The following is a 25,232-nucleotide window of genomic DNA, read 5'->3' on the forward strand; positions in this document are numbered from 1 at the left end:
GGGTGGCATCAAGAGGGGACACGGGGACACGGTTCTGGGGTGGCATCAAGGGGGGACATGGGGACATGGTCAAGGGGTGACATCAGTGGGGTCATAGACAATGAAAGTGGCATCAACGGGGACATGGGGACACAGACACAGGGGTGGTATCAAGGGGGGACACGGGGACATGGGGACATGGTCATGGGATGGCATCAAGGGGGTGACATCAAGGGGGGGCCACAGATATGGGGGTGGCATCAAGGGGGACATGGTCATGGGGTGGCATCAAGGGGGTGACATCAAGGAGGGGACATGGGGACACGGTCAATGGGGTGACATCAAGGGGGGGACACAGATCTAGAGGTGGCATCAAGGGGGACACGGGGACATGGTTCTGGGGTGGCATCAAGGGGGGACATGGGGACATGGTCAAGGGATGGCATCAGTGGGGTCACAGACAATGAAAGCGGCATCAACGGGGACATGGGGACATGGGGACATGGTTATGGGGTGGCATCGGGGGGGGACATGACCATGGGGGTGGCATCAGTGAGGTACATGGGGACACGGTCATGGAGTGGCATCAAGGGGGTGACACAGACATGGGGGGTGGCAGCAGTGGGGGACGTGGGGACACGGTCACGGGGGGGTTTGGGGGTGTCCAGGGGGTGGGGGAGGGCTCGGGTGGGGGCGGGGGGGGGAGGGGAAGGGTCCGGGGGATCTGGGGGGACTCAGGGGGGATGTTGGGGGGTTGGGAGGGGTCTGCGGGGCGGGGGGAGGGATTGGGGGGGCAGGAGTGTTTGGGGGGGCTCCAGGGGGGTGGAGGAGGGTCGAGGGGGGTCATGGGGAGTTGGGGGGCTGGGGGGGGATTTGGGGGGCTGGGGGGGGAGTTGGGGGGCTGGAGGGGGATTTGGGGGGGCTCCAGGGGGGTGGTGGAGGGTCAAGGGGGGTCAGGGGAGTTGGGGGGCTGGAGGGGAGTTGGGGGGCTGGGGGGGGAGTTGGGGGGCACCTGTTGGACTGGGCCAGGTCGAAGCACTCCACCGAGGTGGGGTTGCGGCCGGCGGCGCGGAAGAGGCGGGTGTAGTACTGCACGTCCCAGGGGTCAAAGGCCAGGCCTGGGGGGGACACCAACGTCCCCAAGGGTCCCCAATGTCCCCAGGGGTCCCCAGGAACCCCCCAACCCCCCCATGGCCCCTCAGCTCCCTCGACCCACACCCAGGGCCCCAGGGACCCCCCGTGTCCCCGTGACACTTTGTCCCCAAGCGTGCCCGTGTGCCTTGTCGTCGTGGCCCCTGTCCCTTGTCCCTTGTCCCTTGTCCTCCGCGTCCCCACGTCCCCACATCCATGTCCCCATGGCCATGGTCCCTTGTCCCCTTGTCCCCTTGTCCCCCACGTTCTCATGTCCCCACGTCCCCTCATCCACATCCCCATGGCCATGTCCCCTTGTCCCCTGTCCCCATGTCCCCATGGCCATGTCCCCTTGTCCCCTGTCCCCATGTCCCCAAGCAGCCCCACGTCCCCACGTCCCACGTCCTCCACGGTCTCATCTTCCTCATCCTCCACGTCACACCCCCACGTCCCGTGTCCCCTTGTCCCCTTGTCCCATGTCCCCTTGTCCCCCCACATTCCCCTGCCCCCCCCTATAGCCCATGTGCCCCCCATGTCCCCAATTTGTCTCCCCATGTCCCCCCATGTCCCCAAGCACCCCCATGTGCACATGCCCCCCCATGTCCCCATGTCCCCCCTCATTCCCCCTTGTCCCCATGGCCCCCCCATATCCCCTGTCCCCCCTATGTCCTCCCATGTCCCCAAGCACCCCCACATCCTGTCCCCACATCCCCCCAGCCCCGTGTCCCCCCATGTCCCCTCATGTCCCATGTCCCAAGCACCCCCATGTGCACATGCCCCCCCATATCCCATGTCCCCCCCATGTCCCCATGTCCCCAACCACCCCCACACCCTGTCCCCACGTCCCCCCATATTCCTCTGCCCCCCCCATACCCCATGTCCCCCCATGTCCCCCCCCATGTCCCCAACCACCCCCACACCCTCTGTCCCCACGTGCCCCCCTATTCCCACGCCCCCCACACCCCATGTCCCCCCCATGTCCCCCCCGTGTCCCCCCCCTTACCCAGCTCGCTGTCCGCCCTCTCCAGGGCCTGGGGGCCCCCCCCCAGGACGTCGATGGTGGTGACGGGGACGGGGCGCACGGGGACCCCGAAGGTCACCAGGGGCTCGGGGTACAGCTGCTCCGTCATGGCGTCCCGCAGCGCCCGCCCCAGCCGCCCCGCCGCCCCCGCCGGGGGGGGCCCCTCGAACTAGGGGGGGGACACGGGGACGCCCCACGTCACCCCCCACGTCCTACAGGGACCCCCCGTCCCCGCGGGGGCACCCCCAGATCAGGGGGCACAGGGGCACCCCCAGGGACATGGGGGGGGATCCCTGGGGACACCGGGAGACTTGGGGACAGGGGGACCCCCAGAATGACTGATGTCCCCAATGTCCCCCCCCCAGTGCCCCCAACACCCCCCGGTGCCCCCCATGTCCCCAGTGTCCCCCCCGCCACCGATGGCCCCCCCGCCCCTGATGTCCCCCATGTCCCCCATGTCCCCTGTGCCCCCCCATCCCTGAGGCCCCCCCATGTCCCCAATGTCCCCAATGCCCCTCCCATCCCTGGTGCCCCCCAGTGTCCCCAGTGTCCCCAGTGTCCCCCCCATGTCCCTGATGTCCCCCATGTCCCCAATGTCCCCGGTGCCCCCCCCATCCCTGAGCCCCCCCATGTCCCCAGTGTCCCCAATGCCCCCCCAGTCCCTGGTGCCCCCCATGTCCCCAGTGTCCCCCCCGCCACCGATGGCCCCCCCATCCCTGATGTCCCCCATGTCCCCAATGCCCCCCCCATCCCTGGTGCCCCCCAGTGTCCCCAGTGTCCCCCCCCATGTCCCTGGTGCCCCCCCATGTCCCCAGTGTCCCCAGTGTCCCCCCCCATGTCCTGGTGCCCCCCCATGTCCCCAGTATCCCCAGTGTCCCCCCCATGTCCCTGATGTCCCCCATGTCCCCAATGTCCCCAGTGCCCCCCCCAGGTCACCAGTGTCCCCCGTGCTCCCCTGTCCCTGATGCCCCCGGTGTCCCCCATGTCCCCGACGTCCCAATGCCCCCCCCACGTCCCCAGTGTCCCCAATGTCCCCCACGCCCGATGCCCCCCATGTCCCCAATGCCCCCACGTCCCCAATGTCCCCGACGTCCCCAATGCCCCCCCATGTCCCCAGTGTCCCCAATGTCCCCGATGCCCCCACGTCCCCAATGTCCCTGATGCCCCCAGTGCCCCCCACGTCCCCAGTGTCCCCCAGTGTCCCGATGCCCCCCCTGTCCCCAGTGTCCCCAGTGTCACCTGCAGCAGGAGGCGGCGGGAGCGCTCCAGGCGCTGCACCCGGCCCAGCCCGGCCGCCCGGCACAGGGACACGGCGTTGGTGGAGGCGGCCGTGGAGACGCCCAACCTGCCGGCACCCAGCACCCATGGGACCGCCAGCACCCATGGGACCCCCTCACAGCACCCATGGGACCCCCTCACAGCACCCACAGCACCCATGGGACCCCCAGCACCCATGGGACCCCCTCACAGCACCCACAGCACCCATGGGACCGCCAGCACCCATGGAACCCCTCACAGCACCCATGGGACCCCCTCACAGCACCCACAGCACCCATGGGACCCCCAGCACCCATGGGACCCCCCCCCCCGTACCTGGGCCCGATCTCCAGCAGCAGGTGGGGGCCGTGGGGGCGCAAGAAGCTTTGGGGGGCCACCTCCTCCCCCTCCCCCAGGGGGGACCCCAGGAGCCAGCGCAGGATCCGGCCTTGCTCCGTGTCGGGAGGGGTCTCCCCTGCGCACCCCGAAGGCTGTGACCCCCCCAAACCCCCCCGACACCCCCCGCTGCCCCCCTCAGCCCTCTGAGACCCCCCACAGCCCCCGCAGCCCCTGACTGACCGGGACCCCCCCCATGTCCCCCCACACCCCCCCATGTCCCCAAATCCCCCCCCCACATCCCCCCACCTCCCTCCGTGTCCCCCCATATTCCTGCTGCCCCCCAAGTCCCCCAGTGTCCCCCCCACCCCCCCGTGTCCCCCCATGTCCCCCATGTCCCAAATCCCCCCATGTCCCCCCATATCCCCCCTGTCCCCCCAAGTCCCCCCGTGTCCCCCACGTCCCCCCACGTCCCCCATGTCCCCCCCCACCCCCCGTGTCCTCTCGTGCCCCCCCCATATTCCCCCATGTCCCCCCATGTCCCTCATGTCCCCAAGTCCCCCCGTGTCCCCCCCCACCCCCCCGTGTCCCTCGTGTCCCCCCATGTCCCCCCATATTCCCCGTCCCCCACACCCCCCCACCCTCCATGTCCCCCATATCCCCCCTGTCCCCCCAAGTCCCCCCGTGTCCCCCATCCCCCCACGTCCCCCCAAGTCCCCCATGTCCCCCCCCACCCCGCCGTGCCCCCCGTGTGCCCCCCCGGCCCCCCCGTACCGTCCCAGGCCAGGTAGTAGCAGAGCTCGCAGGTGACAGCGGTGACCCCCGGTTCCACGGCTCGGGCCACCCGCAGGGGGACCCCAACCCCAGCCCTGGGGGGGCCCCCCCAGATCCCCCCCCGGGACCCCCCACCCGCTCGGGGGGGGCCCGGCCGCACGTAAAACCGCAGTAACTGCATCTTTGGGGGGGGGAGGGGAAGGGGAGAGGGTGAGAGGGGACCCCCAAACCTGGGGGCACCCCCCCGCAGCACCCCCAAACATGGGGATCCCCGGAGCAGCCCCCCCCCCATCAGGGACCCCAAAACTTGGAGACCCCCCCCCAGAGACCCCCACACCCCCAGGGACCCCCCAGGGACCCCCATATCCCGGAGATCCCGAGGACCCCAAACCTGGGGACCCCCCCCAGAGACCCCCACACCCCCAGGACCCCCAAACCCCAGACACCAAACCCCCAGGGACCCCCCTAAACCTCGGGGACCCCCCCTCAAACTTCGGGGGGTGTCCACCCCCCCCCCCCCCCCGAGACCCCCCCCCAAACCTCCAGGGACCCCCCCCGGGACCCCCAGATCCCAGAGATTCCGGGGACCCCAAACCTGGGGACCCCCCCCAGAGACCCCCACACCTCGGGGACCTCCGGGGACCCCCCCAAACTTCGGGGGGTGTCCCCTCCCCCCCACGTCCACGGACCCTCCCCCAAACCTTGGGGACTGTCTCCAGGACCCCCCCAACCCCCCCCATGGGACCCCCAAAACCCCTCAGGGACCCCCCCCTCACGTCACCGCGGGACCCTCCCCACGTCACTAAGGGGTCCCCCCCCCCCCTTTACGTCACTACGGGGGTGTCGTGTGTGTGTGTCCCCCCCCCCACGTGCACCCCACGCGGGACCATCCCCCCCCCCCCCCCCCCCAAAACCCAGCGATGCCACCCGAGACCCAACATCCCCCCACGCCCCCCCCCCTTCTCGGGGTCCCCCCCCACGTCACGTCACGTCACGCGTGTCCCCCCCCTCCCCCCCCCCCCGTACCACGCGCCGCTCCGCAGCCTCTGGCCCCGCCGCCTCCCCGGGCCGCCACCAGAGGTGGGGGGCGGGTCGTGGGGGGCGGGGGGGGGGGGGGGGGGGCGGTGACCCCGGGTGACCCCGCCCCCTTCCCCCACCCCCATCCCCCACCCCCACTACGGCATCCAACCAGGGGAGGGCAGAGGGGCCCCGCCCCCACCCCGCCCCCCCCCCCCCCCCCCAACGCGTGGGTCCCCCCGGGGGGGGGAGGGGACATCCCACCCCCCCCAACACGGTTGCCTCATCGGTGGGGGAGGGGCGGTGTTACCCAGAAGCCTTTGCGGCGACCCCTCCCCCCAGCCCCTCTTCAAGGCCGGACCCGACCCCGTGACCCCGCATGGGGGGGGGGGGGGGGGAGGAGGGGGGAGGGGGGAAGGTCACGGGTGACATCACGGGTGACATCACGGGTGACATCACGGGTGACATCACGGTGACCCCAGGGGACCCGCGCGCGCGTCCAGGGCCCCGCCCATCCCCCCACCCCCCACCCCCCGCGAGGCCCTTCCCGGAGGGGGCGGGGAAGGGGCCGCGCATGCGCACAACGGGGGGGGGGGGGGCTGCGCGTGCGCAGAGGCGTGGGACAGGGTGTCACTTGTCCCCACGGCCAGGGTGTCCCCACAGCCAGGGTGTCCCTTGTCCCTATGGCCATCAAGTCCCCATGGTCATCGTGTCCCCATGGCCATCATGTCCCTCGTCCCCATGGCCATCATGTCCCCATGGCCATCATGTCCCCACGGCCATCGTGTCCCTTGTCCCCATGGTCATCATGATGTCCCCATGGCCATCATGTCCCTCGTCCCCATGGTCATCATATCCCCGTGGTCATCATGTCCCCACAGCCAGGGTGTCCCTGTGGGTCACAGGGTCCCTCGTCCCCACAGCCGGGGTGTCCCCACTCTCATGGTGTACCTTGTCCCCATGGCCAGGGTGACCCTCATCCATGGTCATCGTGTCCCCATGGCCATGGTGTCCCTCGTCCCCATGGTCATCATGTCCCCACAGCCATCGTGTCCCCATGGCCATGGTGTCCCCATGTGTCACAGTGTCCCTCATGCCAACAGTCATCGTGTCCCCATGGCCATCATGTCCCCATGGCCAGGGTGTCCCCATGTGCCACAGCGTCCCTCATCCCCATGACTGGGGTGTCCCCGTGGCCATGGTGTCCCTCATCTCCATGGTCATCATGTCCCCATGGTCATTGTGTCCCCATGGCCATGGTGTCCCCATGTGTCACAGTGTCCCTTGTCCCCATGGCCATCGTGTCCCCACAGTCATCATGTCCCCATGGCCACAGTGTCCCCATGTGTCACAGTGTCTCTTGTCCCCACAGCCAAGGTGTCCCCACTGTCATGGTGTCCCTTGACCCCCTGGCCAGGGTGTCCCTTGTCCCCATGGTCACTGTGTCCCCATGGCCATGGTGTCCCCATGTGTCACAGTGTCCCTCATCCCACAGTCATTGTGTCCCCGTGGGTCATGGTGTCCCACATCCCCATGGTCATCGTGTCCCCATGGTCATCATGTCCCCATGGCCATCGTGTCCCTCATCCCCATGGTCGTTGTGTCCCCATGGTCATCGTGTCCCCGTGGCCATGGTGTCCCTCATCCCCATGGTCATCATGTCCCCATGGTCATTGTGTCCCCATGGCCATGGTGTCCCCATGTGTCACAGTGTCCCTTGTCCCCATGGCCATCGTGTCCCTCATCCCCATGGTCATCGTGTCCCCATGGTCATTGTGTCCCTGTGGCCATGGTGTCCCTCATCCCCATGGTCATCATGTCCCCATGGTCATCATGTCCCCATGGCCATCGTGTCCCTCATCCCCATGGTCATCGTGTCCCCATGGTCATCGTATCCCCACGGCCATGTTGTCCCTCATCCCCATGGTCATCATGTCCCCATGGTCATCGTGTCCCCGTGGCCATGGTGTCCCTCATCCCCATGGTCATCATGTCCCCGTGGTCATCGTGTCCCTGTGGCCATGGTGTCCCTCATCCCCATGGTCATCGTGTCCCCATGGTCATCATGTCCCCATGGCCATGGTGTCCCTCATCCCCATGGTCATCGTGTCCCCATGGTCATCGTGTCCCTGTGGCCATGGTGTCCCTCATCCCCATGGTCGTCGTGTCCCCATGGCCAGGGTGTCCCCATGGTGGTCCCTTGTCCCCAAACTCAGTCCCAAGCCGTGCAGGGGTGGGGGAGGAGCCACATTTATTCTCTGTGTCCACCTTCCCCCCCCGTAGTGCAGGGACAGGGGACACAGGGGACATCGGGGACATCGGGGACATGGGGGTTGGGGAAACTGAGGCAGGGCTGGGGCAGATGGGGACAACGATGGGGTGGGGGGGGTGAGGGGACAAGTCTGGGGACACCTCGGGGAGCTTGGGGATGGCCCAGGGAGGGCTGGGGACATCCAGGGGGGTTGGGGACATCTGGGGAGGTTGGGGACACACTGGGGGGGGGGGGGACGGGAACACCAGGGGTGTGATGATGGGCAGGGAGAGGTTGGGGGTGTCCTAGGGAGGTTGGGGACGTACCAGAGGGGTGTTGGGGACACACCGGGGGGGGGTGGAATGGGGAGGTTGGGGACACCATGGGGAGGGTTGGGGACATCCTGGGGAGTTGGGGACATGTTGGGGGGGTTGGGGCCATATTGGGGGGGTTGGGGACATGGGGGGTTGGGATGGGGAGGGTTGGGGCCACCATGGGGAGGGTTGACGATAGTCCAAGGAGGTTGGGGACACAATGGGGAGGGTTGGGGACATCCCGGGGGTGTTGGGGGGGTTGGGATGGGGAGGTTGGGGCCACCATGGGGAGGGTTGAGGATGGTCCAAGGAGGTTGGGGACTCCCGGGCGGGGTTGGGGCCATGTTGGGGTGTTGGGGCCATGTGGGGGGTTGGGGACATCCTGGGGGTCAGATGGCGACGCTCTCCTGGACGCGGGCGGGGTCGAGGTAGGGGTAGGGCAGCGCCAGCCCCGCGTTGCGCTGCTGGATGCGGTGGGAGATGGCGGCCATGCGGCGCCGGAAGGTCTCGATCAGCCGCAGTGGGGCTGCCCCAGTGAAGGGCTCCTGGGGGCGGGACCCCAGCGGCCGCTGGGGGTTGAGGGGACGTTAAGGGAGGGGGGGCACCAAACACCTGGGTCCCCTTGGGGACATGTGGGGGACCCACCCGGATGTCTGGGTCCCCTGGGGTGCCCATCCAAGATGGCTGGGGCCCCTTGGGGACACCTTGGGGAGCCCCCCTGGACACTTGGGTCCCCTTGGGGACATGTGGGGGAACCCCCTTGGACACCTCGGTCCTCTTGGGGACATGTTGGGGACACCTGGGTGCCCTTGGGGACACATTGGGGGGACCCCCTGGATGCCTGGGTCCCCAGAGACATGTTGGGGACCCACTTGGACTCCTGGGTCCCCTTGGGGACATGTGGGCCCCCCTCCCCCCCCAGATGCCTGGATCCTCTTGGGAACATGTTGGGGGCCCCACCCCGATGACCTGGGTTCCCCTGGGGACATGTGAGGGCCCCCCCCGGACACCTGGGTCCTCTTGGGGACATGTGGGGGACCCTCCTGGACACCTCAGTCCTCTTGGGGACAAGTTGGTGACCCCACCCCAATGCCTGGGTCCCCTTGGGGACATGTGGGGGACCACCACAGACACCTGGGTCCTCTTGAGGGACCCCCATAGATGCCTGGGTCCTGCTGGGGACATGTTGGGGACCCCCTGGGACACCTCAGTCCTCTTGGGGACAAGTTGGGGACCCCACCTGGACACCTGGGTGCCCTTGGGGACATGTGGGGGATCCCCCTGGGACACCTCAGTCCTCTTGGGGACATGTTGGGGACCCTCCTGGCCACCTGGGTTCCCTGAGGTGCCCCCCCAGCCACCTGGGTGCCCTTGGGGACATGTTGGGGACCCCCCGGACGCCTGGGCCCCCCCTCACCGGCTCGCCGCCCTCGTAGCTGACGACGCTGAGCAGGGCCAGGAGGGCGCCGGTGGCCTCGGGGGACGGGAGGGTCCTCAGCAGCAGCTCGGCCGTGGCTTCCTCCTTCCTGGTGGGTGGTGGCCGCTGCAGCGTCCCCGGCGTGTTGGGCATCCAGGCGGCATAATCGTACTGGGGGGGGCGGGGAGGGGGTCACTAGAGGGGGGACACCCCCCCTCAACCTCCACCAAGGTCACCTGGGTCCCACCAGGGCCACCCGGGTGGTTGTCACATCCACAAATTCCCTGTGGCCACCAAGGTGGCTCCGTGGCCACCTCTGAGGCCTACATGGGCTCTTGGGTCTCTCCACCCACCCCATGTCCCCACATCCCCCCCATGGCCACCAAGGTGGCTCCATGGCCACCTCTGAGGCCTACATGGGCCCTTGGGTGTCTCCACCCCCTCCGTGTCCCCACATCCCCACTGTGGCCACCAAGGTGGCTCCGTGGCCACCTCTGAGGCCTATGTGGGTACTTGAGTCTCTCCATGCTCCAAGTTCCTCCGTGTCCCCTCGCATTCCCCCGTGTCCCCCCTGTGTCCCCACATCCCCCCTGTGTCCCCACATCCCCCCCGTGTCCCCACATCCCCCCCATGTCCCCACATGCCCCCAGGTGCCACCTGGCCGCTGTTGACGGCCGAGTGCCGGGCGGAGCAGCAGAAGATGATCATGGTGACGAACTTCACCAGCTCGGGGCGGCTGCAGAGCTTGGAGGGGAAGCCTGGGGGGCGGGGCAGTGTGAGGTCATCGATGATGTCACCCACCAGGGGCAGCCCCCACACATGGCTCCCACCAACCCCCCCCCCAGCACGGGCAGGGCATGACCGTGACCATCACATGCTGAGTTTGTGGCATGACCGTGGACGTGACCATGACCACACCCATCCCATGTCTTGACGATGGCCGTGGCATGACCAGGACCGTGGACATGACCACACCCATCCTGTGCCTACACCATGGCACGACCATGACTGTGGACATGACCGTGTCCAGCTCATGCCTTGACCGTGACCATGGACACAACAGCGCCCATCCCATGGCTTGGCCGTGGTCATGACACGACCATGACTGTGATCGTGACCATGACCGTGCCATGGCCGTAATCATGGACGCAACCATGGTCATCCCATGTCTTGACCACAGTCATGATGTGACCACAACCATGGGCATGACCACATTCAGCACGTGATTTGATGATGACCCCAACCTGGCCATGACCACGCCTATTCATGTCTTGGCCGTGGCACGACCCTATCAATGGTACAACCATGACTGTACCCATGATCATGTCCGTTCTATGCCTACGATGACCATGCCATGACCATGACCACAGACGTGATCACACCCATCCTGTGTCTTGACCACGGCATGACCGTGGCTGTGATCACCCATGTCTTGTCTGTGGCATCATCATGATCATGGCCATGGCATGACCATGACTATGCCCATGCCCACGCCCATCCCGTGTCTTGAGCATGGCACAACCACGATCATGAGAACAACCACGGCCACTCCATGCCTTGACCGTCTTCGGGGTATGACCACAACTGTGGCCATGACGATGTCCCCCCTATGTCTTGACCGTGACCGTGGACACAATCACACCCGTTCTACGTCTTGACCATGGCGTGACTGTGGTCATGACATGACTGTGACTGGACCCATGACCATCATCATGGCACGACCACGCCCATGCCCGTGCATGTCCTGACCGTGGTATGACCATGACAATGGTATGATCATGACTATGACCGTGACTGTGCCGATCCCCTGTCTTGACCGTGGCGTGACTGTGACCGTGACCATGGACACAACCATGGCCATCGCGTGTCTTGACCATGACCATGGTATGACCATGACTGGGAACGTGACCGTGTCCATCCGGTATTTTGACCATGACCATAACACGACCACAAACACGAACATGACGGCCAACTGTGTCTTAACTGTGACGCGACCACGTCTGTGGCGTGACTGTGACCATGACCGTACCCGTTCCATGTCTTGACCACGGCCGTAGCACAGCCGTGACCATGACCGTTACCATGCTCATCCCATGTCCTTACCGCGTCATGACCATGACCACGACCGTCGCCATGGCTGTGACCGTGACCATGACCATGGCATGACCATGACCGTGCCCATGACCATGACAGTGATCGTGCCCATCCCATGTCTTGACCATGCCCATTGCTGTGACCTTGCCCCTGCCACGTCACAAGTCTGGCTACAACCGTGGCCATGACCATGGCATGGCCATGACCATCACCGTGATGGTGGCCATGACTGTGGTGTGAGAACTTGGCCACGGCCGTAACAGTGATTGTGGTCATGGCCATGACTGTGACATGACCATGGCCAACACCATAGCCGTGACCACGGCCGTCACTGCCACCGTGGGGTGATGGTGGCCCCGATGTCACCATGACTGTGACGTGACCATGACCACGACTATCGCCACGACCGTCACCATCATTGTGACCATTACCATGGTGTCACCACCACCATGACCCCGATGGTCACCATCACCCTGACGTGACCACGACCACGGCCGTGCCCATCACCGCGACTGTCACCGGGTCCCCTACCCGTCTTCTCGTTGCCCAGCACAGCGTAGGTGAAGATCTCGCCCACCCACGCCTGGAGCTCGTGGTCCTCGGTCACGTCACTGTCCTCGGGGTAGTAAAGAGCCACGATCCCCTCCACCAGGCTGGGCCACCACAGGGCCACCACAGGGCCACCAGTGAGACATGGGGACAGGGCCACACCCTGTGGTCCCCAACCCCATGTCTCCAACCCTGTTGCTTCCATCCTCATCATCCCCATGTCCCCATCCCCCTTGTCCCCATCTTCATTGCCCCCATTGTCCCCACCCCCATGTCCCCACCCCGTGTCCCCACTCCGTGTCCCCACCCCACCTCTCGATGGCCTCCCAGATCTCCAGGGCGTCATCGCGATAGTGGTAGTTGGGGACATCGGTGACCCCACGGTCCTCCAGGTCATCGGGGACACACAACTCCCTGTAGGTCAGCGCCGCCGTCGCCCGGGCCACCAGCTCCAGTGTCCCCTCCCGTCCCACAGCGGTGGCCTGAGGACGTCACCACCCCTCAGTGTCCTCCAGCCTCCCCCCACCCCAATGTCCCCCATTCCTGGGGGGACCTGGGTGACACTGCAGGGACCCAGGTGGCCACTGGGTGCCATCTCGGGGACACAAGCAGCTGGGTTGCCACCAGTGGGGATTGTGGTGGCCGGGTGTCACCCCAGGTGGTGGCCGGGTGTCACCGTGGGGACACGGGTGGCAGATGACCTGGTCGATGATCCCCCCGGGGTTGAGCAGCGTCTCCCGCGCCAAAATGTTGATGTGGAAGGTGAAGCGGCAGTGGGGCAGCAGGAGCTGGGGACAGGGGACGGGGACATGGGGACAGGGGACGGGGACATGGCATAATGGGGACTTGGGGACTTGGGGACAGGGGACAACAATGGGGACAGGGGACGGGGGGACAGGGGGACATGGAACATGGGGACATGGGGACAGGGGGGTATGGGACAGGGGGACAGGGGACAACAATGGGGACATGGGGACAGGGAGATATGGGACAGGGGGACATGGGGACAGGGGGGTATGGGACAGGGACAGGGGACAGGGACAGGGGACAGGGACATGGAATAATGGGGACATGGAATAATGGGGACATGGGGATATGGGGACATGGGGACAGGGGACAACAATGGGGACGGGGACAGGGGGACATGGAACATGGGGACAGGGGGACAGGGACATGAGGACAGGGGGACATGGGGACAGGGGACATGGGAGATGGGGATATGGGACATGGGGACACCAGAATGTCACGGGGACATGGGGACACCGTGGGGACATATGGGGGGACTTGGGAGGACACAGGGGACATCGGGGACATGGAGACACTTGGGAACAAGGGGACACCATGGGGACATGGAGGACACAGGGGACATGGTGGGGACACTGTGGGGTGGGGGACATGGGGGACATGGGGACATTGCAGGGCTCGGGAGGCGGGTTTGGATGGCGGGATGTGGGGCGCAGAGTTTTGGGGGCGCAGAGTTTTGGGTGCAGATTTTCGGGCGCAGATTTTTGGGCGCAGAATTTGGGGCGCAGATTTTTGGGCCCAGATTTGTGGGTACAGATTTTTGGGTGCAGATTTTTGGGTGCAGATTTTTTGGGTGCAGATTTTTGGGCACAGATTTGTGGACGCAGATTTGTGGGTGCAGATTTGTGGGTGCAGATTTGTGGGTGCAGATTTTTGGGCACAGAGTTTTGGGTGCAGAATTTTGGGCGCAGATTTTCGGGCGCAATTTTTGGGTGCAGATTGTTGGGCGCGGATTTTTGGGCGCGGATTTTTGGACGCAGGACTCGGGGTGCCGATCTCGGGGTACCTGGTAGAGCGGGTGGCAGGCGGGCAGGCGGTGGGTGGCCAGGGCGAAGGCCTCCCCCAGGAAGTGGCTGTGCAGCAGGTGGGTGACCATCTCGTGCAGGGTGAAGTGGGCGCCTCGCACCCAGAGCTTGGCCAGCGCCCACCCCCATGGGCCGTCCCCCGGCAGGAAGATGGGTGCTGTGGGGCCGGGGTGCTGCGAGAGCTGGGGGGGGGGTGGGGGGGGATAGGGGGGACACACGGGGGGGACAAGGGGGAGGTGGGGACAAGAGGATGCCATGGGGACATGGGGGATGTGGGGACATGGAGGATGTGGGGACAAGGGGACACCATGGGGACATGGGGGATGGGGACACCATGGGGACACCATACAGACATGGGGACGAGAGGACACCATGGGGACATGGGGGACAAGGGGATGCCATGGGGACATGGGGGATGTGGGGACATGGAGGATGTGGGGACAAGGGGACACCATGGGGACATGGGGGATGGGGACACCATGGGGACACCATACAGACATGGGGACGAGAGGACACCATGGGGACATGGGGGACAAGGGGATGCCATGGGGACATGGGGACATGATGGGCACATGAGGACATAGGGACAAAGGGACACCATGGGGACATGGGGGGGACATGGGGACACGAGGACATGGGGACAAGGGGACACCATGGGGACACAGGGGACAGGGACACCATGGGGACACCATACAGACATGGGGACAAGGGGACACCATGGGGACATGGGTGACAAGGGGATGCCATGGGGACATGGGGACATGATGGGCACATGAGGACATAGGGACAAAGGGACACCATGGGGACATGGGGGGGACAAGGGGACACCATGGGGACACCATGGGGGACATGGGAACATGGAGGATGTGGGGACATGGGGACACCATGGGGACATGGGGGATGTGGGGACATGGGGACACCATGGGGACATGGGGGATGTGGGGACATGGAGAATGTGGGAACAAGGGGACATCATGAGGACACGGGGGGGACAGGGGGACACCATGGGGACAAGGGGACACATGGGGGGACATGGGGACATGATGGAGACATGAGGACATGGGCACAAGGGGAGACCATGGGGACAATGGGGACATGAGAGATGTGGGGACATGGAGGATGTGGGGACAAGGGGACACCACGGAGACACCATAGGGATATGGGGGGACATGGGGACATGGAGGATGTGGGGACATGGAGGATGTGGGGACATGGGGACATCATGGGGACATGGGGACAAGAAGGCACCACGGGGACATCATGGGGATGTGGGACATGCAGGATGTGGGGACAAGGGGACACCACGGGGACACCACGGGGACATGGGGACACCATGGGGACATGATGGGGACATGGGGGACACCATGGGGACATGGGGAATGTGGGGACACAGGGACAGGGGGGACCCGGGGGGGGACATGAGGGACATGGGGCCACCTGGGGACATTGGGGACACAGGGACAGGGGCTGCGGGGGACACTGGGGACACTGGGGACATTGGGGACATTGGGGACACTGGGGACACTGGGGACATTGGAGACATTGGGGACATTGGGGACGCTGGGGACACTGGGGACACTGGGGACACTGGGGACATTGGGGACATTGGGGACACTGGGGACATTGGGGACATTGGGGCCCTCGGGGCCCGGCGGTACCTGGATGGCGACGGGCAGCAGCTGCCCGCGGGGGCTGAGCCAGAGCAGGCAGAGGGGGGCGGCCAGGAACTGGGGGGCCCCCCCCAGGCGCCCCGTGGGGATCCCCTCCAGCAGCGCGTAGTCGGCCACGAACACCCGCCCCCCCTGCGCCCCCACATCTGTGGGTCCCCCCCGGCCTCAGGGGGCCCCCCCAGAGCCGGGGAGGTGCCCCTCCCCCCCCCCAAACAACCCTCCCCACCCTGAGACCCCCCCCCGGCCACCTGGGTCCCCCCCAAACATTGGGGGTCCCTCAGATTTGGGGGTGTCCCCCCCCCGGCCCTGGTTGGGATATTGGGGTGCCCCCCCCGGGTGCCTGGGCCCCCCAAGTGGCTGAGTACCCCCATACCTGGGTGTGTCCCCCCGATGCCTGGGGCCCCCCAAAAAACGGGGTCCCCATGACTCCCCCCCCCTCCAGACACTTAGAACCCCCCAAAAAACAGGGTCCCCGCGACCCCCCCCCACTGCCCCAACACCTGGGACCCCCCAAAACCGGGGTCCCCCTCGCCCCCCGGTCCTCCCCCCCAACCTGGACACCTGGGACCCCCCCCTAAAATTCGGGGTCCCCATGACCCCCCCCAGTCCCCCCAAAACACTTGGGTCCCCCCACCCCTCCCCAGACACCTGTGACCCCCCCAAAAATCGGGGTCCCCGTGACCCTCCAGCCCCCCCCACCCCTCTCCAGACACCTGGAACCCCCCCAAAAACTTGGGGTGTCCCCCCCCCGCTTTTCCCGGGGGGTCTCACCTCCATCTCGCGCTGCAGGCAGGTGGCGGGGCCGAGGCTGGGGGCCACCATGGGGGGGGTGACGGGGAAGTTGGGGGGCAGGCGGGAGCAGCGGCGCAGCAGGACGGGGTTCACCCCGCTCAGGTACTGCTCCCCGAAAAAGGCGTCGTCCTGCCAGTGCTGCACCACGTACTCTGGGGGGGCCCCGCACGTGGGTCCCTCCGTGCCCCCCCCCCCCAAAATGCCAGGGTACCCCCAAAACCCCTGGGTGTCCCCCCAAACCCCTGGGAGCCTCCCCGGACACCTGGGTCCCCCCATGGCCCCCCCAAAACCTCTGGGACCCCCCCAAAATCCTGGGACCCCCTCCAGGCATCTGGGACCCCCCATGGCCCCCCCAAAATGTCAGGGTACCCCTAAAACCCCTGGGACCCGCCCCCAGGAGCCTGGGTTCCCCCATGGCCCCCCAAAATGTCAGGGTCCCCCCTAAACCCTTGGGACCCCCCCCCCAGGCATCTGGGACCCCCCCCGGGACACCTGGGTCCTCCCATGGCCCCCCCAAAACCCCTGGGACCCCCCCAAAACCCTGGGACCCCCCCCAGGCATCTGGGACCCCCCATGGCCCCCCCAAAATGTCAGGGTCCCCCCAAAGCCCTGGGATCCCCTGGGACCCCCCCGGGACACCTGAGTCCCTCCATGGCCCCCCCCCCCCAAAATGCCAGGGTACCCCCAAAACCCCTGGGTGTCCCCCCAAACCCCTGGGACCCCCCCAGACGCCTGGGTCCCCCCATGGCCCCCCCCAAAAACTCTAGGGTCCCCCCAAAACCTCTGGGGCCCCCCCAACCCCTGGGACCCCCCCTGGACGCCTGAGTGTCCCCCCCAAACTCCAGGGTCCCCCCCCGGGACCCCCTGGGACCCCCCCGGGACACCTGGGTCCCCCCATGGCCCCCCCAAAACTCCAGAGTCCCCCTGGGACCCCCCCCGGGGACTTCTGGGTCCCCCCCAAACTCCAGGGTCCCCCCATGTCCCCCCCCCCACACCTGGGACCCCCCCAAACTCTGGGTCCCCCCATGGTTCCCCCCCAAACACCTGGGTCCCCCCCGTGTCCCCCCCCAGACTCCTGTGACCCCCCAAAATTCCTGTCCCCTCGTGTCACCCCCCCCCCCCAGACACCAGGGTCCCCCCGTGTCCCCCCCCCGAACCCCTGTGACCCCCCCAGACCCCGGTCCCCCCCCTTTTTTTGGGGGGGGGCACCCACCGCTGATGGGGGTCCCGGGCCCCCCCAGCGCCTCCCGGATGTCCTCGAAGCTGCCCCAGGAGCCCCCGCAGCGGAGCCCCCGCAGCCGCACCCGGACCTGCCTGGGGACAGGGACAGGGACATGGGGACACCGGGGGACACGGGGGGGGCACGGGGGGGCATGGGGGGGTCATGGGGACACCGGGGGACACCGGGGGGGGATATGGGGACACCAGGGGACAGGGGGACACCATGGGGACAGCGGGGGGGAACCACAGGGGGGTCATGGGGACACCAGGGGACACTGGGGGGACACGGGGGGGGACAGGGGGGTTGTGGGGACACCAGGGGACATGGGGACACCAGGGGACACTGGGGGGATGGGGGGGGGACAAGGGGGTTGTGGGGACACCATGGGGGGGACAGGGGGGTGTGGGGACATCAGGGGACATGGGGACACCGGGGGACAAGGGGGGGTCATGGGGGGGGTCATGGGGACACCAGGGGACACCAGGGGGGGGATATGGGGACATCAGGGGACAGGGGGACACCATGGGGACAGTGGGAGGGGACCACAGGGGGGTCATGGGGACACCAGGGGACACTGGGGGGACATGGGGGGGGACAGGGGGTCGTGGGGACACCAGGTGACATGGGGACACCAGAGGACACTGGGGGGGGGGCACTGGGGGGATATAGGGGCACCAGGGGACACTGGGGGACACCATGGGGGGGGGACTTGGGGACACCGTGGGGACAATGAGAGGACACTGTGGGGTGGGGGGACATGGGGGACATGGGGACATTGCCGGGACACCAGGGGACACCATGGAGGGAGGGGACATGGGGGACATGGGGACACCGGAGGGACACGGGGGGGGGTCATGGGGACACCAGGGGACATCAGGGGACATGGGGGGACACAGAGGGGTCGTGGGGACACCAGGGGACACCATGGGGTGGGGGGACATGGGGACATGGAGGTTGTGGGGACACCAAGGGACATGGGGACACCGGGGGACACTGGGGGGACCCGGGGGGGGACAGGGGGGTCATGGGGATGCCAGGGGACAGCGGGGGGGGACACAACACCAGGGGACACTGTGGGACGGGGGACATGGGGGACATGGGGACACCAGGGGACAGGGGGGACATGGGGACACCCAGGGGACACCGGGGGGGGGGGATACGGGGACACCAGGGGACAGGGGGGACATGGGGACAGCAGGGGACACTGGGGGGACATCGGGGGGGGACATGGGGACACCAGGGGACATGGGGACACGGTGGGGTGGGGGGATACGGGGACACCAGGGGACAGGGAGGGGCCACGGGCCTGGGGACACCCTGGGGACACTGCGGGGACATGGAGGACACAGGACACGGGGGGGGGCACGTGGGACAGGGTGGGGGACACTTGGGGACACTTGGGGACAGGGGTGGGGTGACACTGACGCGGCGGCGGCGCGGGCGGCGATGCTGGCTCGGTGCCCCAGGGGAAAGGCCAGGCTGGGGGACAGCGGGGCGGGGGGGGGGACACTCCGGGGGGGACCCCGGGGCCCCCCGAGGCGCTGGCGGGGACATCGGGGCCATCGGGGCCATCGGGGACATCGGGGACATCGGGGACATCGGGGACATCGGGGACATCGGGGCCGGCGGCGGGGGCCAGGGGCAGAGGGCGGGGGGCAGCGCCCGCAGCCGCCAGGGCCAGCCCGGGGCGTAGGGACCCCACCTGGGCACAGCGGCTGCTCCCAGTGCTCCCAGTGACCCCCAGCGCCCTCCCAGTAACCCCCCAGTAACCCCCCACTGCTCCCAGTGCCCTCCCAGTGCTCCCAGTGACCCCCAGTGCCCTCCCAGTAACCCCCCAGTGCTCCCAGTGCCCTCCCAGTGCTCCCAGTGACCCCCAGTGCCCTCCCAGTAACCCCCCAGTAACCCCCCACTGCTCCCAGTGCCCTCCCAGTGCTCCCAGTGACCCCCAGCGCCCTCCCAGTAACCCCCCAGTAACCCCCCACTGCTCCCAGTGCCCTCCCAGTGCTCCCAGTGACCCCCAGTGCCCTCCCAGTAACCCCCCACTGCTCCCAGTGCCCTCCCAGTGCTCCCAGTGACCCCCAGTGCCCTCCCAGTAACCCCCCACTGCTCCCAGTAACCTCCCAGTAACCTCCCAGTGCTCCCAGTGCTCCCAGTGACCTCCCAGTGCTCTCCCAGTAACCCCCCACTGCTCCCAGTGCCCTCCCAGCACCTTCCCAGTGTTCCCAATAACCTCCCAGTAACCTCCCAGTGCTCCCAGTGCCCTCCCAGTGCCCTCCCAGTAACATCCCACTCCTCCCAGTGCCCTCCCAGTAACGTCCCACTGCTCCCAGTGCCCTCCCAGTGCTCCCAGTGCACTCCCAGTGCCCTCCCAGTAACCCCTCAGTGCTCCCAGTGCCCTCCCAGTAATTTCCCAGTGTTCCCAGTAACCTCCCAGTGATCCCCAGTAACTTTCCAGTGGTCCCAGTGACCTCCCAGTGCCCTCCCAGTGCCCTCCCAGTGCTCCCAGTAACCCCCCAGTAACCCCCCACTGCTCCCAGTAACCTCCCAGTAACCTCCCAGTGCTCCCAGTGCTCCCAGTGACCTCCCAGTGCTCTCCCAGTAACCCCCCACTGCTCCCAGTGCCCTCCCAGCACCCTCCCAGTGTTCCCAATAACCTCCCAGTAACCTCCCAGTGCTCCCACTGCTCCCAGTGCCCTCCCAGTGCTCCCAGTGCCCTCCCAGTAACCCCTCAGTGCTCCCATTGCCCTCCCAGTAACTTCCCAGTGTTCCCAGTAACCTCCCAGTGATCCCCAGTAACTTTCCAGTGGTCCCAGTGACCTCCTGGTGATCTCCCAGTGACCTCCCAGTGATCCCCAGTAACTTCCCAGCGCTCCCAGTGCCCTCCCAGCCCTCCCAGTGCCCTCCCAGTGCTCCCAGTCCATACTGGAAGGCCTCCTCCCGCTCCTTCCGCTCCTCCCGGCGCTGCTGCAGCAGCTGCGGCTCCCAGGCGGCCCCACGCGGCGTCCGGGCTGGGGGACACGGGGGGACACGGGGACACGGGGACACGGGGACAGGTGACACAGCCCCCCCAGTGCCTCCAGTTCCCTCCCAGTGCTCCCAGTTCCCTCCCAGTGCTCCCACTCCCCGCGTCACGGCGGGTGCTGGCAGTTACAGGTGACCCCTTGTCCCCGCGGTGTCCCCAAGTGTCCCCAAGTCCCTGTGTCCCCCACGGTGGCCCTGTGGTGGCCCCACGTGTCCCCAAGTGTCCCCACATCCCCGTGTCCCCCATGGTGGCCCCTGTCCCCATGTCCCCGTGGTGTCCCCGTGTCCTCCTGTCCCCAGGTTGGTGTCCCCATGTCCCCTGTGTCCCCCCTGTCCCCAATGTCCCCAGGTGTCCCCATGTCCCATGTCTCCCTGGTGGCCCTATGTCCCCCGTCACCATGTCCCCATGGGGTCCCCAAATGTCCCCATGGGGTCCCCTTGTCCCCAAGTGTCCCCATGTCCCCAATGTCCCCCCATGTCCCCATGGTGTCCCCATGTCCCCATGACATCCTCTTGTCCCCATATGTCCCCGTGTCCCCATGGTGTCCTCTTGTCCCCATGTCCCCCAATGTCCCCATGGGGTCCCCTTGTCCCCAAGTGTCCCCATGTTCTCAATGTCCCCCCATGTCCCCACGTCCCCACGACATCCTCTTGTCCCCATGTCCCCACAGTGTCCCCCATGTCCCCCGGTGTCCCCATGTCCCCACAGTGTCCCCTGTGTCCCCCAGTGTCCCCCATGTCCCCATGTCCCCCGGTGTCCCCCCATGTCCCCACGGTGTCCCCATGTCCCCTGGTGTCCCCCCATGTCCCCACAGTGTCCCCATGTCCCCACACTGTCCCCTGTGTCCCCCAGTGTCCCCCATGTCCCCCGGTGTCCCCCCATGTCCCCATGGTGTCCCCATGTCCCCCGGTGTCCCCCCATGTCCCCACAGTGTCCCCCGTCCCCACAGTGTCCCCTGTGTCCCCCGGTGTCCCCCCATGTCCCCACAGTGTCCCCCATGTCCCCCGGTGTCCCCCATGGTCCCCCATGTTCCCACGGTGTCCCCATGTCCCCCGGTGTCCCCCCATGTCCCCATGGTGTCCCCCATGTCCCCACGGTGTCCCCCATGTCCCCATGTCCCCAGTGTCCCCCGCTGTCCCCGTACCGGTGGCCTCCCGCAGCTCCAGGCAGCCGCTCTCCAGCCAGCGGTAGCAGGGGAAGGTGGCCCCGGGGGGGTCCCCATCGTCCCCCCCGGTGTCCCCCCCGGTGTCCCCCCCGGTGTCCCCCCCCCGCAGGGGCCCGCTGACGGTGACGCGGGCGCAGAACCAGCGGTCGGGGACGAGGGACACCAGCGGCTCCTTGTGCAGCCGCAGCAGCAGGAGGGTCCCCAGGGGCCGCCCCGACGTCACCTCTGTCACCAGCGTCTGCGGCGGCACCGCCCCTGTCACCCCTGTCACCCCCTGTCACCCCCTGTCACCGCCCCTGTCACCCCCCTGTCACCCCCTGGCACCCCCTGGCACCGCCCCTGTCACCCCTGTCACCCCCCTGTCACCCCTCATGTGACCCCTGTCCCCCCCGGCACCGCCCCTGTCACCCCTGTCACCCCCTGTCACCCCCGGCACCCCCCATGGCACCCACTGTCACCCCCGGCACCCCTGTCACCCCTCATGTGACCCCTGTCCCCCCCGGCACCGCCCATCACCCCCTGTCACCCCTCACGTCACCCAGTCCACCCCCAGTGCCCCCCAGTCCCCTCCCAGTGCCCTCCAGGCCCTCCCAGTCCACCCCCAGTGCCCCCCAGTCTCCTCCCAGTGCCCCCCAGTCCCCTCCCAGTGCCCTCCAGGCCCTCCCAGTCCACCCCCAGTGCCCCCCAGTCCCCTCCCAGTGCCTCCCAGTCCCCTCCCAGTCCACCCCCAGTGCCCCCCAGGCCCCTCCCAGTCCCCTTCCAGTATCGTCCAGGCCCTCCCGGTCCCCCTCCAGTTCCTCTCAGTACCCCCCAGTGCTCCCCAGTCCCCTCCCAGTGTCCCCCAGTCCCCTCCCAGTGTCCCCCAGTCCCCTCCCAGTGCCCCCCAGTCCCCTCCCAGTGCTCCCCAGTCCACTCCCAGTCCCCCCCAGCCCCCTCCCAGTGCCCCCCAGTCCCTCCCAGTGCTCCCCAGTCCCCTCCCAGTCCCCCCCAGCCCCCTCCCAGTGCCCCCCAGTCCCCTCCCAGTGCCCCCCAGTCCCTCCCAGCGCACTCACGGTGCCGGGGCAGAGGCGGTGGAGGGGCCAGTCGAGGTGGCAGGGGGGGCTCTGTCCCCCCGTCCCCACCAGGCTGAGGGTGACAGTCGCCAGCGTCCCCCCCCCCCACTGGGACCCCGTCGTCACCCTCACCCGGTACCGCACCCCCCCCCCACCCTGGGGGGCCCTCGGGGGTGACGGGGCCCCCCTCGGGGGTCCCTGGGGACACGGGGGGGCCCTGGGGGGCATCTGGGGACACGGGGGACGCCAGGGTCACTCGTGGGGACACGGGGGGGCCCTGGGGTGCTGCTGGGGCGCTCGCGGGTCCCTTTAGCGCCCCAGTTCCTCCCAGTTCCTCCCAGTTCCTCCCAGTTCCTCCCAGTCCTGCCCCAGTTCCTCCCAGTTCCCTCCAGCCCTGCCCCAGTTCCTCCCAGTTCCTCCCAGTTCCTTCCAGTTCCTCCCAGTCCTGCCCCAGTTCCTCCCAGTTCCTCCCAGCCCTGCCCCAGTTCCTCCCAGTTCCTCCCTCCCCCCCCCCCCCCCAGTTTCCAGCCTCAACCAGTCCGACCACTCCTGGGTCCCCCGGGGGGCACCCGGGCCCACCCAGTTACACCCCAGTTACACCACCGGGCCCAGTAAGACCAGTTCCACTCCCGCTTGCATCAGCGACCCCCCCCCCCCCCCCCCCAGCCCAATGACGTCCCAGTTGCCTCCCAGTTACACCACTGGGGCCCAGTTACACCACTGGGGTTGGGCCCCACCCCAATTGCAGACCAGTTGACCCCAGTTACGCCCCAGTTGCAGCTAAGTTACACCCCAGTTACGCCACGGGGGGCTGGGCCGCACCCCAGTTGCAGCCCAGTCCACTCCAGTTCCATCCCAGTTGCACCACTGGGGCTGGGCCCACCCCAGTTCACCCCAGTTCACCCCAGTTACACCACTATGTCTGGGCCGCACCCCAAATACATCCCAGTTACGCTCCAGTTTACACCATTAAGGCTTGGCCCAGCACCCTTTTAAACCCCTGATCCAGTACTGGACACAGTATGACCAGTTACACCCCAGTTTACACCACTGGGCTTGGCCCCCCACCCTCCTCCCACCTGTTTCAACCACTGGGCCTGGCCCCCATCCCAGTTTCATCCCAGTTTACACCACTAAGCACTTTCCCCCCCTTCAGTTCCACCCCCGATTTATATCACTGGATTTGGCCCCAGTCCCAATTCCACGCCAGTTTGCACCAAAGCATTTGGCCCCCCCCACCCCAGTTCCACCCAGTTTGGACCATTAAAGCCCCCAGGTCCACAACACTGGATTTGGCCCCCCAATCCCGTTCCACCCATTTACACCACTGGGCCTGGCCCCTGCCCCAGTTTGGTCCATTAACGCTCTCAGACATAAGCACTGGATTTGGCCCCAAGCCCAATCCCACCCCACTTTACACCACTGGGCTTGGCCCCCCAAGCCCAGTTCCACCCCAGTATGGACCAAAGCATTTGGCCCCCCAAACCAGTTCCACCCGTTTGGACCATTAAAGCTCCCAGTCCAGATACTGGGTCTTGGTCCCCACTCCACTTCCACTCTGCTTTACACCACTGGATTTGGCCCCCACCCCACTTCCACGCCAGTTCAGACCAAAGCATTTGGCCCCCCCACCCCAGTTCCACCCAGTTTGGACCATCAAAGCTCTGGATTTGGCCCCCACTCCAGATCTACCTGTTTACACCACTGGGCCTGGCCCCCTCACATTACACCCCACTTTACACCACTGAGCTTGGCCCCCATTCCCACTTCCACGCCAGTTCAGACCAAAGCATTTGGCCCCCCAACCCAGTACCACCCAGTTTGGACCATTACAGCTCCCACTCTGCAATACTGGATTTGGCCCCCACCCCAGTTCCACCGTTTACACCACCAGGCCTGGCTCCCCATCCCAGTTTGGTCCATTAAAGCTCTTGGTCCCAGCACTGGATTTGGCCCCCAACCAGGTTACCCCCCAGTTTGGAACACTGGGATTGGCCCCGAATCCCAGTTCCACCCAGTTTGGACCATTAAAGCCCCCAGTCCACAACACTGGATTTGGCCCCCAATCCCTTTCCACCCATTTACACCACTGGGCCTGGCCCCCCGCCCCAGTTTGGACCATTAACGCCCTCAGACGCAAGCACTGGATTTGGCCCCAAGCCCACTCCCACCCCAGTTTACACCACTGGGCTTGGCCCAGATTCCAGTTCCACCCCAATATGGACCAAAGGATTTGGCCCCCCAAACCAGTACCACCCAGTTTGGACCATTAAAGCTCCCAGTCCAGATACTGGGTTTGGCCCCCACTCCACTCCCACCCCACTTTACACCACTGGGCTT

General features: G+C 66.9%; 2 protein-coding genes across 8 annotated transcripts in view; both read right to left on the bottom strand.

The window, feature by feature from the left end:
• PFAS (phosphoribosylformylglycinamidine synthase) overlaps window positions 1-5,560 on the bottom strand; it is a 30,725-nt gene extending 25,165 nt beyond the window's left edge. Inside the window, exons 1-6 of the mRNA XM_074854160.1 lie at window positions 5,525-5,560; window positions 4,499-4,679; window positions 3,725-3,863; window positions 3,371-3,476; window positions 2,114-2,300; window positions 992-1,097 (exon numbers count right to left, since the gene is read on the bottom strand). Of these exons, the coding sequence (XP_074710261.1) occupies window positions 992-1,097; window positions 2,114-2,300; window positions 3,371-3,476; window positions 3,725-3,863; window positions 4,499-4,679 (719 nt within the window). The 5' untranslated portion in view covers window positions 5,525-5,560. The remainder of the gene's footprint in view (window positions 1-991; window positions 1,098-2,113; window positions 2,301-3,370; window positions 3,477-3,724; window positions 3,864-4,498; window positions 4,680-5,524) is intronic.
• Window positions 5,561-7,749: 2,189 nt separating this feature from the next.
• LOC141936850 (hydroperoxide isomerase ALOXE3-like) lies at window positions 7,750-21,940 on the bottom strand. 7 transcript variants are annotated; one of them, XM_074854190.1, is made up of 13 exons: window positions 21,820-21,940; window positions 20,577-20,661; window positions 19,079-19,355; window positions 17,645-17,745; window positions 16,411-16,583; window positions 15,628-15,771; window positions 13,951-14,151; window positions 12,842-12,928; window positions 12,453-12,622; window positions 12,123-12,244; window positions 10,155-10,255; window positions 9,498-9,668; window positions 8,338-8,649 (listed from the first exon to the last, which is right to left on the bottom strand). In XM_074854190.1, the coding sequence occupies exons 1-13, from the start codon at window positions 21,895-21,897 to the stop codon at window positions 8,470-8,472; spliced, it is 1,890 nt and encodes a 629-aa protein (XP_074710291.1). In that variant the 5' UTR covers window positions 21,898-21,940; the 3' UTR covers window positions 8,338-8,469. The 7 variants fall into 7 exon arrangements, with proteins under 7 accessions (XP_074710287.1, XP_074710290.1, XP_074710289.1 ...); XM_074854186.1 differs by lacking the exon at window positions 12,123-12,244 and having other exon boundaries at window positions 7,750-8,649; XM_074854189.1 differs by lacking the exons at window positions 12,123-12,244; window positions 13,951-14,151 and having other exon boundaries at window positions 7,750-8,649.
• Window positions 21,941-25,232: the final 3,292 nt, after the last annotated feature.

This window comes from Strix uralensis, chromosome 34, assembly GCF_047716275.1.
Source record: "Strix uralensis isolate ZFMK-TIS-50842 chromosome 34, bStrUra1, whole genome shotgun sequence".
Lineage (NCBI taxonomy): Eukaryota > Metazoa > Chordata > Aves > Strigiformes > Strigidae > Strix > Strix uralensis.

Coding starts and splice junctions, on each gene's coding strand:
- LOC141936850 (XM_074854186.1), bottom strand. CDS start 21,897: ATGGGGACCCCCCCGGGGCCACCTTCCCCTGCTACCGCTGGCTGGAGA. Junction 12,623..12,841: donor CCGGGGGGATCATCGACCAG/GTCATCTGCCAC, acceptor TGACGTCCTCAG/GCCACCGCTGTGGGACGGGA. Junction 9,669..10,154: donor CGGCCGTCAACAGCGGCCAG/GTGGCACCTGGG, acceptor CGCCCCCCCCAG/TACGATTATGCCGCCTGGAT.